At 38.0% G+C, this 19846-nt stretch overlaps 1 protein-coding gene across 2 annotated transcripts in view; it reads left to right on the forward strand.

Annotated features, from left to right (window-relative positions):
- Vps41 (VPS41 subunit of HOPS complex) overlaps positions 1–19846 on the forward strand; it is a 127339-nt gene that overhangs the window by 21276 nt on the left and 86217 nt on the right. For both annotated transcript variants that reach the window (XM_042695047.1, XM_042695048.1), the window contains 2 exons: positions 3951–4058; positions 9795–9872. In XM_042695047.1, the coding sequence (XP_042550981.1) occupies positions 3951–4058; positions 9795–9872 (186 nt within the window). The remainder of the gene's footprint in view (positions 1–3950; positions 4059–9794; positions 9873–19846) is intronic.

Here is a 19846-nt window from a genome sequence, read left to right on the forward strand (position 1 = left end):
GACTTATTTGATTATTTTTGTTTATCCATTAAACATACTTTTGTTTGTACATGGAATCATTTTTCAATTTTTTTTTCTGTTCTCCCTCTACCTTCTCTAATAAATGATAACTGAAAAGAAACATTTTGCTGGAAGGCAGAGATCATAATTTGAGGCCAGCCTGAGGAAAATGTTAGCGAGACCCTGTCTTAGTCAACAAGCTTGCTGCTGTGTTTCAGAGCTGCAATCCCAGCTATTATGGAGGATCTTGGTCCAAAGTCAGCCCAACCAGAAAGTTACCGAGACCCCCAGTAGCAGTGCATGTCTGAAATTCCTCCCCCAAGAAGCAGTAGGTGGAAGGATCTTGGTCTGAGTCCAATCCCAGGAAAATGCAAAACTCTACCTGAATAATATCTAAAGCAGAAATCAAGTTGGGGATGTGGCTCAAATGGTAGAGCACCGTATGAGGTTCTGAGTTCAAATCCCCAGAATGGATCCCCATTTCCATAAAAAGGAGAGGAAAAAAGAATTATTTTAATATATCATAGGGCCTTCATGAAATGAATTACTTGTAATCAGAGGATTTTTAAAATGCAGTTCTCTAAATTTCAAATGCTTTATATTCCATTTTGATAGCTATTTTTCCCCCTATTTTTTTGTCTATTAAATGTGTAAGATTGACTACTGATGTTGAGTGTTTCAGTTCTCTTGAAGGTAATTAGACTTTTAGAGAGAATGTCCTAGAGGAAGCAAACCTTTATTTTATACCTTCAGACCCATGCTTGATTATTGATTTGCTTTTTATTAACACTTTTTTTTTTGGGGGGGTGGTTATACTATGGGAGCTCAAACTGCGTGAAAACTTTGTTTTAAAACCATGAAAATTTCTTTTGAGGATGTTAGTGTTTCCCGATTGTATGGGGCTTTCAGAACATTGGATATTTATTAAAAGGATTTGCCCCTGGTCAGATGTACTTGATGGTGCGAAAGCAAGCAAACCACTCGTGATTAAAATGGCTGATGCTTTAGCCCAGGTGTTCTGGAAGAGGAAGCTGGCTGGGGAAAGGCCATCTCCGTGGAGAGGCAGTAAATTGTCCAGCAGTGGTCACCTCCAATGTGGGTCCCTCCACTGGCTTTGTGTGTTTTTTTTTTTTTTTTATTTTTTTTTGTGAACATACTGTACAGAGGGGTTACAATTACATGGGATTTTTTTATTTTTATTTTTTTCTGTGTGTTCTTGACATGATAGTCTACCTTCTTCAGAACAGCCAGTACCCTTTTATTTTGTCAAAACCAAACACAACTGAATTTTAATTAAAAAATGGTATCCAGAAACAATTTCTGGATACACAGTAGCAAGCAGAAGCACATGTTAGAATTTTTCAGTTAGAGCCTCTCGAATTCATGGTGATATACTTTCAGTTAAAATTCAAGTCCTTGGGGCTAGGAAGGTGGCTCAGTGGTAGAGTGCTTGCCTTGTATGCATGAGGCCATGGGTTCGATTCCTTAGCACCTGTATAAGCATAAAAAAAGGTGGCTCAGTGGTAGAGCGCTTGCCTTGCATGCTCAAGGCCCTGGGTTCGATTCCTCAGCACCACATATGCAAAAAGAAAAAAGCTGGAAATGGCGCTGTGGCTCAAGTGGTAGAGTGCTAGCCTTGAGCTGAAGAGCTGAGGGACAGTGCCCAGGCCAGAGTTCAGGCCCCACGACCGGACCCCCCCCCAAAAAAAAACCATGCTCTGTGGCTCAAGTGATAGAGTGCTAGCCTTGGGCTGAAGAGCTGAGGGAGTTCAGACCCCACAACTGACAAAAAAACTCTTATTGGACTGCAACTTGTTTAGCAAAAATAATAATGTGTGAATGAAAGGTATAGGTGACATTTAAACAGGATGAGGAATGTAGAATCCATTGGTTAGATGCACACATGCACACACAAATTTTAAATGATCATATATTCTTGACAACAGACAAGTCCAAGTTTGCAACAGGACTTCCTCCTGAAAATTAACTCCTTAGGAACAAATAAACCAAAGTTACAAACTACTAACCAGTTTTTCCACAAAAGCCATTAAGTAATTTTCCCCCCATTAAATTCAAAGGAGTGGTCATGATATGACATTTATTTTCAGGTAATGTTCTAGAATTTTATAGGGTGTTTAAAGGATTTGTCTTTAATTAAAAGTGCTATACACTTAGTGAAAATCCATGTTCGTTGAGAAATTGATCTTTTTGAAAGGAAAGCTGCAAGTTTTCCTTGCGTGGGTAAATGTCACTCTGCTCATATCTTCGCTTAGCTGCAAGTCAGGACTTGTTCTGTTCCACCGGGTTGTCATAGTAACGCTGTTAGCTGTCATCTCAACTCAGACGGTTGATGGTTTTATTTGTAGGTTTGTAAGATTATTAAAATTTAACAAAAATTATTGATTTGCTTTTTATTAACACTGGGTTGTTTACCATGGAAGTTCAAACTGCATGAAGGTCTTCAGTTTAAATTTTTTTTTAAATTAAAGTGAAACTATATTAAATCTCTGATTTTTTAAAATGTTGTTTTATTTAAAATGTGATATTGAGTCTGCAGCAGCAGAATAACCTCTGTGAATTGTATTTTGGAACCACTTTCTATTTCCTTTGTTTGTGTTATAGAGGAAAAAAAATCTCAAAAACTCACCTTTAGCCTGCTTTTAACTTAACATAAAAGAAAAGCGTGAAATAGTACATCAAGTGCCCAATATTGGAGTTTTCATTTTATTTATGGTTTTGAAACCTTGCACGAATGCTTCAGTGAACTGTGTTGTGAAAGTATTTATTTTTGTATATTTATGTGAGAGAAATTATTTTGCCTTTCACTTATAAATAAGACAGGCAAACCTTATTTCTGGTAACTTTATCTAATGGTCCGTGGATGAGTGCTTTTATGCAAAATAGTCAAGAGGCTAGAATTAACTTTTCACAATGGATGCACATTTGATGTCCAGACTTGAGCAACATGTGGCATCTTATTATAGAGCCTGTTGTTGGGGATTTAATTTGTATTTAACACATTGGCTGTAGAATGCATACATCCTCTGTGCTACTTATGTTAATTTTGTGATGATTTCTACTTCTTCCTTGAAGATATATAAGTAAAAGTGTTCTTTTTTTTTCAGGTTTCTTTAGACTTTGTTAATGAGTGATTCTTATTTTCCATTCAGAATAGGTTGGTTTGGGTGTAACTTTTTTGGATCAATTGTCATATGTTTTTTTTTTAAATTGAAATGTAAAGCTTCTTTGTTCTTATTGTTATTAGTTCTTAAACATATCACTGTAAAGTTAATATAGATATACTACCTTTGATTGTAATACTATTACAAGGTAGCTAATAGCTTTTGTGTCCTTGGATTTAATTTATGACAATATATGGAATAATGATTTTAAAAACTAGGTTTATTGTTTCTAATGTTTTATCACTGTTTGTGTATCTGGATCACCTGTTATTCATGTCCTTGTGTCCTTTTCTCCCACATGGAATCATGGCTGACCTGTCGCATTAATACATTAACCTAGAAATGAAGTGTGCAGTCTCAGGCTAGGTCAGGTAAAGCAAGGCTTTTGTTTTGTTCTCTCTGGGGTTACTCACAGTAGGGAAGGGGGTGGTCTTGTATGTCTTGTTTTGAGGACACAACAGATCTATGGAAAGGCCTACCAGCAAGGAACTGAAGCCTTTACCAACAGCCAGCACTATCTTACCAGCCTTTTGATTGTACCATCTTCGAAGAAGATACCCTGACTTGAATTAGGTCTTCCCATGATTGCATTTTCAACTAACACATTGCCTAACACTATGAGAGATTTTGAGAGAACTGCCTTTAACTACAGTTATTGATAATTGTTTGGGTTGAGGACCATCTCTTGTTGCTCTTTAAGAAGTGTGGTTGGTGAGTCTTTCAAAACAAATCACAGTGATAATCATTTTTCTGTGCTTTTTTATTTAGGAAGAAGAGAGTGAAGAAGAACCTAAGCTGAAGTATGAGAGGCTGTCCAATGGAGTGACTGAGATTCTTCAGAAAGATGCAGCTAGCTGTATGACAGTCCATGACAAGGCAAGTTGGCACTGTCCAAACATTCTTGTTTCTACTTTGTACTTCAAGAGTTCCAGTGCTTTTGATTTTTGTGTGTATGTGTGTCTTGTTCTGTTATATTGTGAATAGTAATTATATTCCCCTGCTCCTCTCCCTCTCCTTCCAGTCCAACAAAAATGAAAGACTGTCCCAAATATTTATGTTCATATACATACCCTAGTACATTCCACATAGAGCATTCTAAGGGCCTATTAAGTAGAATTTAGATAGTGATTGTTATGAAAGATTATATGGATTTGAGAACCCATCATTTAATTCCTTAAATTGTAAATATTACATTAGAGACAGGATGGGGTTCAGTGCTTTCATGAGGGTAGGAGAGCTTACATTGGTGGTCTTGGGAGCCACTAGGAATACACATTAGCAATACATATTAAACAATGAGTATGTCCTATATCTTGGTCCTTCCTATAGCAGTGGCTTTCCTTTCTGAATCCAGGCTAGACTTGGCTAGCCCAGAACTGTCAGTGTTGTGGTCATAATAGTGGAAGCGCTAGAGTTTCAGCCATTGCTCTTTTTTTCCTTCTTCAAAAGGCCAGTGGGATCTACCAGCTGGCTTGATGCTGTGTTACCAGCAATGCTGCATCATTCTCTCTTTCCTCTTCAGACTAATTCATTTTTGCTTCAGATTTTTTTTTCCCATTGTAATCAGAATCTTTCACTCAGTACTTTAGTAGAAGATCTGGCCTCTCTTGTTTATCAGAAACTAATCCTGGAGGCTTCTGCTCTCTGACAGCAACACTGGTTGAGCCCTTCCCATTGTTTCCATCCCAGGACTTCCTGATACTTGCCCTTCACTCAATGAAGACTGGCCTTGCAGTTCTTCAACCTCATTTAATGTCAGTGATCTTCACCTCTTCCTTGTCTCAGCTCCCACTCTAAGGCCATCTGGATGATATCAGCTGCCAGATCTTAAGGATCTCCTTTCTATTTCCTTTGCCCTTTGTCCTAGCTTTCCTGTTCACTGTTCCTTGTTCTGTGATGATGGAGTCCTGACTTTTAATCTGTTTTTTTTTTTCCTTGTCTCTGTGAACTACTGTACATCTCTGACTTTTCATTGTGCCTGTCAGAATTGACCAGTGGCTCAACTCTGAGGCACTGCTGTCATATATAACCAAGGCAGCCATGCTGTGGTATGCTCAGGTAAATTTCTACCCCCAAATTACCCTTGCTTTCTTGTTCTTTGCCATTCCTTTAAGCCTCAATAACCCTTTTCAGCTATTTCATGATCTCTCTCTGAGACAGGGTCTAATTATGTAGCCCAAGTTGGCCTCAGATTCACCACCCGCTTGTCTCAGCCTGAGTGCTATGCTGGGGTTACAGGCATGCGCTCCATTCTCAGAGATGTCATTTCTCTTCAAGAATATTGGAACAACGAGGCAAGATTATTTCGTTACCCCTTTCACCACCGGCCTGGATCCACACCTATCCTTACCCACAGTTTACTTCTCTTTCAGGGATAGATTTGTCCAAGTTTGTTTCAGCTTCATATCATTTCCTCCCTTCTCTCCTAGAGATGCTTTCTGTGTATGGGACATATTAATACCAGACATAGTTAACCACTAGTTTATTTTCTGTCTCTATAGACTTGCCAATTGGATATCTTAGGTAAACAAAGTTACATGGTATTTGGCCTCCTGTGTCAGGCTCCTTTTTCTTTTTTCCTCCTCTTCCTCCCTCCTCCCTCCTCCCTCCTCCCTCCTCCTGCCTCCCCCTCCTCCCTCCTCCTGCCTCCCTCCTCCCTCCTCCTCCCTCTTGCTCTCCCTCCTCCTCCTTTTTCTCCCTCTTCCCTTCTCTCTCCTCCCTCTTCCCTCTTCTTCCATTCTCCCTCTTTCCTCTTTCTTCCTCCTCCTCCTCCTCCTCCTTTTTTTGTGCTGGTCCTAGGGCTTAAATTCAGGGCCTGGGTGCTGTTCTTGAGTGTTCTTTTTTTTTTTTTTTTCCCCCTCAATGCTAGTGTTCTACCAGCTGAGCAATAGCTTCACTTCTAACTTTTTTGGTAGTAATTGGAGATAAGAGTCTAATAGACTTTACTGCCAGGCTAGTTTTGAACCACAGTCCATAAATCTCACCCTCCTGAATAGTAAGGATTATCGGTATAAGCCACTGGCACCTGGATCATTTCTTATTATTGCTGAATTATTATTCAGAACTCATATGGGCATACCAAATTTTGTCTATCCACTTAACAGTTACGGATATCACCCCTTTGGAAACTTTATCACCATAACACTATCCATTTTTACTTTCTTGATAATTTCTCATATTTCCTGTTTTTCTTTTTTTTCCTCTTCTCCCTTTTTCTCCTTCCTTCCCTCCCTCTCTCCCTCCCTCACTCCCTTGCTTCCTTCTGGCAATACTGAGTTTGGACTCCATGACTTGTAGGTGTTCTGTCACTTGAACTATACCCAACTATCTTTCATTTCCCTTTACTTCTGCCATTCCCTGGCATGTTATATTTGCCAGAATAGGATCCATCATCCCACATTTCTTGTTAATTTGTACTTCTTTCACTTCATTTTAAATCTCATGATTTCTGTGACTACCCACATGCGGACCCTCAATCCTCTTATCCTTTTGTTCTCCTCACCTGAGTCTCTGCATGTCTGTGTCTGTGATGAGCTCATCTTCTTTTCCTCTTCTGCTTGCATCTACTGTTTTCTCTGCATTCCATGTGGTAGCATTGCCAATCTCCTTTATCACCTAACCCAAAGGTGACCCCTCCCCTCCCATGCAGTCCCCTTAGTCTCCTGTTTTCTTTCTCCTCTGCTCTGGTGTTGGCCCTCACCTTCTTCTGTGTGTACTTGGTAAACAGGGACATCTCTTGTGCTTCTCATTTTTGCTCTTTAAACCCATCCTACCTCCTGGTTGCCAGGATGATGTGTTGACAATACAGGTTTTAAAACCTGTGTATGATTTTCATCATCTATTAAATGAAGTCTAGCCATAGAGTGAGAGTGGTTGTCCCTTATACACCATACTTAACTTGGCCAGAGAGCCTAATGGTTGGGAAAATCAAATGTTGGCTTTAGAACATATATTCTTAATTTCTAAGGTTTGTGTTTCTGTGAAGAGGATTCTGATCCCAGTTGTGAGTGTTTTAGTTTTTAATTTTAATTTTAATTTTATTTTTGCAGTGCTGTGGAGGAACCCAGGGCTTTGTACATGCAAAGCAAGTGTTCTATCATCTATGCCTCAAACCAGTATATCAACTTTTAATTCTGGCCCTACCCTCCTGTGACTGTTACCAAGAGAGTCTCATCAATTGCCAGAACTTATTTTCTCATGTGTAATGGAAGTCCATCCCCATTCTAATACTTGGACTACTGTCAAACACTTGGAGAACGGGAGATGATGTTATAGGGCTGCTACCTCTTCTGTAGTTTGCCTGCATGCTGTCCAGCCATACAGAGTGAAAGCATGTTCTTGTAGGCCCAGTCAGAGAGTTTATAAAGCAGTCAAGTTTCTGTAATTAAACATGAAAGGAGCCAAGGCAATTGTATTTATTCTTTGCTCATCCTAGACTTTTGAGCATAATCAGGCTCCAGATAGAAACACACAATTCAATAAATACAAGTTAATGACTAGAAGAGTAAAATTTGAAGGGTTTAAATTTATGTTCTAAAGTAAATTTAAGAATAATCCATGTTCTTTCCAATTTGTGGATAATTTGGCATTTTGTATTTTTTGTCTTGTTTTTAAGGAGTCAGAAGCTTCAGCAAATGAATATATGACTCAACCATAATTTGCTATTAAATACTTCATTCACCTGTTTTTTAATAACACCTAGTTGCTTATTTCTAAAAGAGTAGCAGTAACTAATATTTATGATTAAACATTCTAACTAGAAGGAGATATCATAAAAATCATAATGAATTTAAAAGATTCTGAAGTAATTGTACCTTTAGTTTACAAGTATGTAATAAAAATTATTTTGTTTTCTATCTTAAATATTAAGTGAATAAAATTAGTAATTTGGAGGAAGTTAAAGAGAAGGAATATGTGAGCACATACTCTGCATAGAATCTTCAAATCTCCTATAAGATGAAATGAGATTAATTCAAAATAGTCTTCACAGTGGTATCCAAGAATGGCACGGTGTTAAAGCATTTTAAGGAACCAAGCTCCCTTAGTTTCCTAACAAAGTAGATACAGTATTTATGAGGAGAATCAATACTGTGAGATACTTAGGGTGCAGTGAGCTTTTTTTTTTTTAACCATTCTTTTTACCACAAAGAGCCACAGAATAGAGTATCATGTATTTTTAGTTAGTATTTTATGTGATGCTTTTCTATTCAAATATTATGAGAGTGTCACTGTAAAGATAAAATTACACCATTTGGGTCCTCTAGGTTGTAATTTTGCTTTGGAGGAACCAATCCTGTTGGATTTAAATATTCAGACTAATTTCCCCTTAGATTTACCTCTACTCCCTTTCCCTTCCAGGGCCCAAGCATCCTGTTTTGACCAGGCTTGCTGTCTGCCCTGGATGACTAATCGTCATGGCACCTAGTGCATTCAGGCAGGCCTGTGCAGCGGAATCGTCATACCTAGTTATGTCTGCACACCTGATGTTTTATTAACCAGTATTGATTTTCTTACCCGGGGGACTTTTTTCTTCCTCAAAAAAGGCAACCTTGCAGGAGTGAAAGACATTGCAGGGAGGAATTTCTAATGAGCCCCTTCTTTCCCTTTTTGTAGCTACTCTTTAATGTAGCTTCAGATTTTAAGTGCCTGAACTAAAATTTCATTTTAAGCAATTCCATTTTGAGAAATCCTTTTAAATTTTGACTTTCTGTAAGGATATTATTACTATTTTTTTAAAGATTGTGCTGCTTGACTGAAATGCTTAGTAGTGCCTGTAAATTCGAGCATTTCATTATAGGTTGCAATGAAGCATGCTCACATGCAATGAAATTCCACGAATTCTGGACTATTTGAGCAATACTTCAAGAAATAAAAAGGAAGAAAAAGCTCATGTCATATTTCAGCTGGTCCTTGAGCTTCTGCTTTAGGATCAACTTGAAGAGTAATGAAATCATGTGAGTTACGAACTAGTGTTATAAAATGAATATGTAGCTCAATAGTTATTTAGTGACAGAAAAGGAGGTATTTTTTTTTGCATCGGAATATAAACACTTGTACTGAGTATTATATGATAACTTTTATGGAGGTATACTAAAGCTAAATGACAGTACAGGTACATCTGAGAGGTTCATTTTTCAATATGGCAGGGATTATCTATTCAGAAAGTAATACTGTGCTGTTTGTGTTCTGTTTTCTTGTGTTGAGCTTAAATGATAGCATAGATTTACACATTTGCCATAAATTAGAGGTAGTTTCTTAATCATTCCCCTCTGCCTTTGGTTCAACTGTAGGTTGGTTTTGCTTTCTGAGCTACATTTTTAATTTACTGCCTCAGCCCATCAAGCATTGTGTATAGACTGCATACACACTATTAGTTGTCAGTAGATGAGGGTCCTCATGAGTCATTCTGACAGCTAGCTTGCACTATCAAAATAAAGTAGGTCCTGGTCTGTCATTTCCCTGAAGCCAGAAACAAACCTTCTCCAAGGAATGAATATCTCTGAGATACTGCAGATCATTTACGCATTAAGTATTTTTACTTTCAAAATGATTTTATTAGAAATTATGTATTCATAAGTACAGCATTGATTGACCCCTCCATTCTTTCTACAGTTTTTGGCACTGGGCACACATTATGGCAAGGTTTATTTACTTGACGTCCAGGGAAATATCACTCAGAAGTTTGATGTGGTAAGTATGTGCTGGAACACAATGGATGTGTTAAACTACATGCTGAAAATTTCCACTATACAATATTAGGTTTAACAGTTTGTTAATATGCTGTCCGTCAAATAAATTAGAGTGCTGAGAGTATAAATCTAAACTTCATAGTATATATGAAAACACTTAAAGGTGGCCTTAAAGAGGCCACACAAAATCTACACATGCACACACACACACATAATCTATATAACTATATAAATTGATATATAAATAGATTAACCGATACCGTGTGTGTGTGTGTGTGTGTGTGTGTGTGTGTGTGTGTGTGTGTCTCTTGGGTGGGAGAGGCTAAGTATTTTTCATTTGTAAATTCCATGTAAAATCTATTTGTATAACTGTTTAATTGAAAATCCTTTAATTATAGTTATCCATTGGACTTCAAGTGGCATATTTAGAATATTCTTTTTTTTTTTTTTTTTTTTTGGGTCCGGTCACGGGGCCTGAACTCTGGGCCTGGGCGCTGTCCCTCAGATTTTCAGCTCAAGGCTAGCACTCTACCACTTGAGCCACAGTGCCACTTCCGGCTTTTTTCTTTTTGCTTATGGGGTGCTGAGGAATCGAACCCAGGGCCTCATGCATGCAAGGCAAGCGTTGTACCACTGAGCCACCTTCCCAGCCCCATATTTAGAATATTCTTATGTGTATTCTTTTAAAATTATAATTCTATAATTCTATAGAATGTCTAGATGAATTACTATTAAAAGAAAGAAATAATGCTTTTGCTTGTGATTCATGGTGCTAGTTTACTATTCTAGGAATTCACTGAACCCCTCATTTGATGACTAATATCACTTGTAAGTACATGCCTTGTCATCTTATTGAGATGCCAGATTGTAATTGAAAATTGATTGATCACCTTGCTGGATCAGTTGATCCCTTCAAAATATATAAAGCTAATACATTTTGGGTGAATATTTTGATGCTTGGCCTTTTAGGAGATTACATTGATTAAAAGCAAATAACCAGGCTTTTTATTTTTTGAATTATGATTTGGAATCATTGAGGGTGAAGGAAATGTTAAATTTGAAGCCTGAATTTGAACCTTAAGATATACAAATATAAAGAACTTCCATTTTTCTGTGAACATGAACATTTGGGACCATTGAAAACCTCAGCACGTGTTGCAAGATCCATCATAAGTTACCGGTGTAGTTTACAAAGGAAACTATAGCTTCTAAAGTTGACACATTGTGTATGAAAGGAAAGGGATGCCTTGTTCTGCTGAAAAGAAATGGATCCACAGAAAGATGACAGAATCGTTGGAACAGCCTAGAAAGCAGAGGGGATACTCTAATCACACTGATCCATCAGGATAGCTATAGGCTCTTCTTTAGCTTTAGCATCTCTTGTCAGGCAAGAGGATTAGACTTGTGGCCTCCCTCCCTTACCTCCTGGAATGCATCTTGGTGACCTGAGCATTTGTTTTTTTCAATTGCCATCCATCACATGTGTCCATTAAATTAGTAAACTATACCTGACCCCTTTGGACTTTAAGTAGCATACCTTATGACTTTAAGTAGCATACTTAGACATTCCTATGTGTATTTTTTTAATTATACTGTTTCTTTTGTTAATTACTGTTTTTAAATTTTTAATTTACTGTTTCTTTTTTTAATTATACTTTTTCTTTTTTTTCTTTTTGAGCACAGGGCCTCGTACTAGCTCATCTTGCTTACTTACTTGCTGGTGCTCTACCACTTAAGCCATGCCTTTAGCTGGCATTTTGCTGGGGGGTTTTGGATATGAAATCTTGTGGCTGGCTTTGAACTGTGATCCTCTAGGTCCTAGCCTCCTAAGTAGCTAGGCTTGCAGAGGTATACTGCCTGTGTCCAGCTTTAATTGATAGATTTCAGAGTGTCACTGTCTTTTAAAAAAGTCTCAACCTTGGCTGGGAAGGTGGCTCAGTGGTAGAGTGCTTGCCTTGCATGCATGAGGCCCTGGGTTTGATTCCTCAGCACCACATAAGCAAAAAGAAAAAAAGCCGGAAGTGGTGCTGTGGCTCAAGTGGTAGAGTGCTAGCCTTGAGCTGAAGATCTGAGGGACAGAGCCCAGGCCAAGAGTTCAGGCCCCATGACCGGACCCAAAAAAAAAAAAAAAATCTCAACCTCATCTTCTCATCTATGATGAGATATTTTTTTCTTTAGTCTTTCCTGTTTTTGTTAGCTCTGTATTTTCCTTCTTCAAAAGGAATTCTTTTAGAACTAAAAGCATAATTATGTCTTGAATTTGCCAGTTTTCTTTGAATGTAATGACTGCCAAATTGAACCAAGAACTTTTCATTAGAAACACACTGAGAGAGAAACAGGACTTTATTTTACTTTGTTCATTCATTTTTTGAGACAGGATCTTGCTGTACTGCCCAGGCTATCCTCAGACTTACTCTATAGCCCAGACTGACCTCCAATTTGTTATCCTTATATGAATTCCTTTTTTTCCAGTCTGTGAATTCTGGAATTACAGATGTACACCACCACACAGAGACAAGAGTTTTTTAAAACATTGATGAACAAACAGCTCTGACTTTAGTTTTCCTCTCTTAGTAAGAATAACTGAAACAAATTAAAATTAGCTGTAATAATACCTTATATTTGTATAACTTTCCTTATTCTCCCAAGAAATACATTTTTAACTCATTCATCATTGCATTGGTGGTTCTCTTTATATCATCAGATTTGTGAGTTCCTCAGCCTCATTGATCTATAAATTCCTTTGACAAAGGGCAGGACCATCAAGGTTTCCTAGGTGATTCTGATATTTGGGCTGAGATAGAACCATTATACCAGAATCTAACTTTCCTTTAAATCTATGTGCTATAAAAGAAGAAAAAAAAACTATAAACAAATCATTCTACATGTCGATTATAGATATTTCTTTTCTCACTAATATTTCAGAAGAAATTCTGTTTGGAAGAACTTAATAAAGCTGAGCATATGCTGTCTAATGAGCCAGCAGTTGCATTTTTAAGTGCATAGTCAAGAAAAATGCGTACACTACATATGTCCATCCAGATCTAAAGAAGGTGGGACTAGCAGTCAGTGCCTTAATTCACAACCCCAAACAAGAAACAAAACAAATGTTCATCAGTAGTAGAAGAGACAGATGAATTTTGATGGAGAATTACCCATTAATTATAAAAGATGATCAGCACATGCATACAACAGCATTTTTGTATTTCACAGTCTTAATGTTTAGTAAGAGAAACGGGACACTAGTGTGCAGTTGTGTCATGGTTTTTTTGATGATCAAGGACAGATAAAACTAAGCTATGATAAATAATAGATGTCAAATAATAGTCTCATCTGGGTGGGGCACATGGAAATCTTCTGTACCTTGTTCTATATAACTTGTACATCATTAATATGCATTTACAACCTATACATGTTTAGATATCTTTGATTGACCTTGAGCAAAGCTTGTCTATTATAGCAACCCTTTTCATTAGTCTCTTGTATGCTCCACAATGTCCTGTGTTGGTGTCCTGTGCTAAGATCTTTATGTCAATGAATTGTGGGTTAGTACTCTGGCTGGATATTTGTCTACAGTTACAGAAAAGGTCGATAAAAAGGATTGTGTATTAGCCAGCTGTCTATGACCACATTCTTTTGTTAATTAAGAATGTCAGCTGCTAAGAGCATTGCTAAAGGTGATGCTTTCTTATGCATCTTGAATTTCAAATTCCTATATTATATTCTAAAAGTACTCATATGTACATTAATGAGACATTGTAATCACAATTGTTTTGGGGATTATGTCTAGACTTCTTGAGTTCTATATGTTTATAACTTCTTGAGTTCAGTTTTATTTAGGTCACAGAGTAACAGAAAACTATGCTACACTTGTTACATGCAACGGCTGAGGTTGTTAAGGAATAATAGTAATAATATCTATTAAGATATATACTCCTGAACAGTAGTTGTCTTAACTGCTAAAGTCCCTTTAACTTCTCATATGTTATTATGCCCAGATAATATCACTAATGAAAATAATTAATATTCTTCATTTTCCTTAAGCAAATTAAACCTTAACTAATTAAGAGTACTTACTTTGAGTACTTACCAATGATGAAATTATTGTGCTCTGTGTGTAGTATTTTGGAGCATGGTATCATATGCTTTAAATATTTCTTTTGTTATTAGAAAAGCATTCATCAGTAGAACTCTACTGATCAAACCAAATTTCTGCCATTTACCAACTTTTTTTCCTTTAATAGCAAGGTTTTAATGTGAAGGTTTATGGCAGGAAACTTTAGATGAATACTTTAAAAATGGATACCTGCCAAAGGCACAGGAAAAGAAAAAAAAAAACAAAATTGGCCTTTGGGGGCATTTTATGTTAGTGAGATTCAGATTCATATCCACTTTTTTAATAGTAATATATGGAATAATAGGTGGATTAAAGATTCTCCATAAATGCCAGGTGGTGGTTTTATTTAGGTTTCTGTTTGATTTATAATTAAACAGACTTTTCCCTAATCTCTGTTGGTACTTGTGGTCATTAGCGTATTTGGATAAAAACCCAGATATATATCAATCTTCACTAGATTGCAGGAGACTATTTATCACTCTTCTTATAGGTGCCTTTGTTTCTGGTCATCTTCCCCATCCTTCAGCCTAATCAACATTTTCAATGTTCTAGGAACCTTCTCTCTTACCAGTTAAACCTCTACATAATTAAGTATCCTGGACTCTGGTTATCCAGAATGCACCTTTCCAGTCTTTTAGTTTCTTCCTTCTGTAGTTATTTTGATTCACTCACCCCATTCTGAGTATTTCCTTGGGCATGCTTTTTCATAAATTTTTTATCCTATTATCTTCTAACGTGCCCTTCTTCCCTGCTCTATTAAGTCCTTCTTCTGAACGTTGTCTTGGAAGTTTTCTTCTAAATTCTGTTTCCCAGTTGTGGGGGCCTCATTCTGTCACTTGTTACTTTATATTGCTATTCAAGGTGTTGCCCCCTGCCACTTCTGCCTCTCTTCTTTCCATTCTCTTCTTTCTCTGAGGCTGCTTTGTACTCAGTAGGCATGTATTAGACATACACTGATAGTTACACTTGGGTTGTTACATCTGTGTTGGCAGCCAGATTTTTGTTCTCCTGTGTGTCATTCACTTCTGAGTTCCTCATTGTATTGGAACTGCATGTTTGTACATCACAATCTGTTATATACTGAATTCTCTTCCTCTTCTCCTTAATTTATGTGTTCAAGTCATGTGGGGTGACTCTTCACCAAAAGAGCATATCTACAAACTTACAGATATTCACCCTTGAGGAAAAAAAAAAAAAAGCCCTGCCTTCCTATTGGTCTCATGATAGTTGCTTATCATCCCTGCCTTGATGGCACTGGAAAGTGCAAGGTTAAGATAAGCTTATGAAAGGGGGCCAGTGGTCCTGACAGGATTAGTATCCTTACAAAAAAGACATCAGAAAGCTACTCCTAGGCCCTAGAACATTGCAATCTGTAAGCCAGGAAGAGACTCCACATCAGAATCTGACCACATTGGCATCCTGATCTGGGACTTCAGCCTCTAGAATTGGGACAGAGTAAATTTCTGGTATTTAAGTTCTCTCTGTCTCTCTCTGTCTCTGTCTCTGTCTCCCTCCCTCTCCTTCTCGCTTTCTCTTCCTCTCCTTTCCCTTGTCTCCCTCTCCCTCTCTCCTTCTCCCTCTCTGTCTATACTAGGATTTGAGTTCTGGACCTCAAGCTTTCATTTTGAGCCATATCTTCAGTTTTTTACCCTTTCTCCTTCCCTCTCTTCCTTCCTTCTTTCTTTTCCTTGATAGGGTATTAATTTTTTTACCCTTGAGACTACTGCTGCTGGTCCCAGTGTGTGGTATTTTGTGATGAGAGTGAGCTAATAGGCGATGTAGATCAAATTGCTGAGGGGAATTAATAAAGAGTGTATAGTTTATAATCTGAGACATTAAAAGATGGTTGCAGATATAAGAGGTGCCAAGTTGGGTGTACCTATTGAGGGGTATTGGGCATGAGCTGTTCTGGTTAAGTGTTCTTTTTCCACTCACTCTCTCAGCCTCCTCTTGTGGTACATACACAGAAGACCTTCTTTCTATGTCTAGACATTTTTGCCAGGTCATGTCCTTACTAGGTTTCAAAGGACATTTTTATGACCAGCTCCTTGTCTGTGAATGATTATGCTTTTATTTTTCTCCCTGGACTTTGGGATGTGGTCACCATTTGTACTGCACTCCTGACCCTTTGTTTCTTCTTTGGCAAAGAAAAATTATCTCCAATATAAATAGGCTTTGCTCTTCCTTGTATTGATCTATAAATGTTGTTTGAGGAATTACCCTTCTCTTCATGTTTGAGTAAAGGAAATGTTTATCTTACCTCCCCCTTCTCTCTATACTGACAGTCCTCAAACTCTCATGGTCCTTTTAGCTTCTTAAGTTGCATTTCTAACATTTACACCTGTTTTACATTTTAGATCGCTTTATCCTCTCTGGCTAACCTCCACTTGCACAGTTGGTCCACTAGTTGAGGTTATTTTCCTAAATTCCCTCTCCCCATAGAGAGCTATCTTGTTGAGAATAGTTTCTTTGTATACTTTTTCTCCATGTCCACAGTATGCAGCATAAAACTTGATGAAAGTGATAGTAATTGATCAACGTTGTCTGAGCTAATGCATGAGGACATTTCAGTTAAGGGTGGACTTCATAGGCTACTTGGTCCTGTGAGGTTGTGTCTCTTGAAACTTTCCTAGCCAACCTACTTTGTCAAAGTGAGTTTTGTAATGTCACAACAGCCATGAAGTTGCCTAACAGGATACCTCTCACAGTGTGTCTCCACTGTTGAGTGCCACACGAGTGTTGCTCCACATTACCCATTCTTTCCCCTCTGAACTTATTGCGTGTACATGTAGGGAATTGTGTGCACATGACTGTCTCTGTGAGAGTTAACACAAGTAGTGCATGCTATTATTCCATGGAGCAGCCTACCTATTTGTGGCTTATTGATCATGTGGCCAGTGTCAAATAGAAATGACTGTTCATTCAAAGAATCTTTAGCACACCTAAAAAACTTAAAACCTCGAACAAAGAAGCCCTGCTTTCCTATTGGTCTGACAGTACCTGCTTAGCAAATACCATCTGTAAAGTCCTATTATAGATGTGGCATCATTAATTGAGAAGCAGAGCCTGGTCTTTTGATATGATCAAAGTGGTACATTGTTGGCCCAAATATACAAGTTCCTGTAATGCTTGTCTAAGGCTGATTGACACCTCTCAGTTTCTCGTGTTCTGTATTTGGGTCCAGTATTTTGAGTGATAAAAGATGTGTCAAATGAGTTGAGAATTATTTAAATGGGACTAGCTCAAACTTCTGATAAATGATGCCGGGAAATTCATACTTCCAGTTTTTATGCATTGAAAATAATCTCATGTTTGTGGATTAAATGTCTTGATAACTTTGGTGGCATCTATTCATCTAAATGGCTAAGAAAACATACACAATGTGAAGAATGTTTCTCTCATTTGGAGTAAAGTGTCACCATACTTAGAGAATGTTGTGGTAATCATTCTTGAGTAACTGTCCCTTAAATAGTTGAGGTCCAATATTTCTTCACAGAAGGTAATTTCCCTGGCATTCCACTGATTTCAAAGTCAGGGTTGGAGTAATTAGAACTTTGTAGAAAATGACTCTTAAAACTTAGCAGTAGACAGGTAGAATGAGGCTTTGTTATTCAAAGCCTGCAGATTTCCTTCCTTCTGACTACCCTTGGTACTCTTACTACCTTGTGGTTGTACTTTGTAGTGATGCCTAAGAGCATGAAATAGATTATAAGCGAGGTGGATACTCAGGAAGGGAGATAGTTTGGCAGGGAGATCCAGAACACATAGAAGGTGAAACAGATTAGGGCATTTTTGGTGTCTCAGTGATAAAATACGTGGGTCCCACCCTAATACAGAGCAAGTTTCTCAAAGAAAAATACAGGTCTGTTATTGCTTCGTGGTAGAGTTGTTGAAGAACCAAGACTGCTGTGTTCCCTTCACCGAAGGAGTAATGCTAAATCCTGGAACAATTTGAGAGGGAGCATCTTCGGGTGGGTTAGGGGATCTTGTGACCAGTTGTTTTTCCTGAATAAAGACAGGGAGGTCAGATGACTAGGTCAGATCCTATTGAGATTCTCCTGTAATTAGGTTCTGCCAAGTTATGTTACAACCAGCACAGTTTGAGAACATAGTCCTGTGACTCATCACTAACACTGGCTGTTGTTATCTTTCAAAACTTAATTGCTAGACTGAGAAGTTGGCTCAGTGGTAGAGTACTTGCCTTGGTAGAGTACATGCATGAGGCTCTGGGTTCCATTCCTCAGTACCACATAAGCAGAAGAAAGCTGGAAGTGGTGCTGTGGCTCAAATGGTAGAGCTACTAGCCTTGAGCTGAAGAGCTGAGAGGCAGCATGCAGGCCCAGAGTTCAGCACCCAGGACTAACAAAACAAAAACAAAAAAACTGTTTGGCTGGACGCTGGTGGCTGACACCTGTAATCCTATCGACTCAGGACGCTGAGATCTGAGGATCGCTGAGATCTGAGGATCGCAGTTCAAAGCCAGCCCGGGCAGGAAAGTCACTGAGACTCTTATCAACAAAAACTGGAAGTGGTGCTGTAGCTCAAGTGGTAGAGTGCTCACCTTGAGCTGAAGAGCTGAGGGTCAGCACCCAGGCCCAGAGTTCAAGCCCCAAGACTGACAACAACAACAATAACAACAAACTTAATTGCCACTTAGACTTCTGGAAAATGGAAAATACATTGATTTAGTTTGTATTTTTCTGGTTACTAATGCGGCTATTTAGTCTTGAGGGTTGTGTACTTTCTCAGTGTATTTGTAATTAACAAGTTCAATGTCTACAAGCAGAAATGACATTAAAAATTAGCAACATTGAAGACAATACTTGCAGTTTACTTCTAAGAAAGCATCTGCTTTTACATCAAGCTAATCATCAAAATCTCAACTTTATTATTGTCAGTAGTTTACCCAAGCTAATTTGATTATTTGGGAGGGTTAAGTATCTTTTATTACACAGTGCAAATAGTATTTTAAGAACTTGCTTAATTATGTAACTAGGTTTTTACAGTGGGATCAGTGTAGATCTTGTGAGTGACTTCAGAATTTTTTTTTTCCTGGTCTACCACTTGAGCCACAGCACCACTTCTGGCTTTTTCTTCTTATGTGGTGCTGAGGAATCGAACCCAGGGCCTCATGCATGCAAGGCAAACACTCTACCACTGAGCCACCTTCCCAGCCCAACTTCAGAAATTTTTTTAATAGAGACATTATGACTTGGTTTATAAGATGCTTTTCTGGTTCTGGGAATTGAATTCAGGGACTTAGGCTCACTTGGCTTACTTGCTGGGCTGGTGTTCTACTACTTGAGCCAGGCTTCCAGATTGGCTTTTGCTGGTTATTTTGCAAATGGAGTTTAGCAGACTTTGCCCAGGCTGGTCCCAAGCATTGATCCTCCGGATTTCAGCCTCTTGAGTAGCTAGGATTACAGGTGTGAGTCATGGGTGCTGGGCTTGTAGGCTGCTTAAGAACATTTGAGATATAATAAGCTACTTAGAAAATCATCTAACTGGAAGTTAGTAAAACAGTGTTTTTATTCCAGAGAGCATTATAACAGTAATTTTTAGGGTAAAAGTATAGCTAAGTTCTTATGTTAGAAAAACAGGCATTTTTCTCTTTGTTTAATAATTTAGTTTCAGTTATTTAAACTAGTTGTCCCACCTCTTTTTAGTTATGTGATTTTTTTCCTAATTCATAGAAAATGAAGGTTTCACTTTCTTTTAGAATGTGTTACCATTGCTGCTATTGAGTTGAAAACAGAAGTGAGAAATTCACTCCTAACAGACTTCACCTTTATCATTGACAGAATGGTTAACTTGTGGAGTGAGAAATTAAACAGAGCTGCCTGTGGGCATCTGCATTG

Source organism: Dipodomys spectabilis, unplaced genomic scaffold, assembly GCF_019054845.1.
Source record: "Dipodomys spectabilis isolate Male_0828 unplaced genomic scaffold, ASM1905484v1 ptg000178l, whole genome shotgun sequence".
NCBI lineage: Eukaryota > Metazoa > Chordata > Mammalia > Rodentia > Heteromyidae > Dipodomys > Dipodomys spectabilis.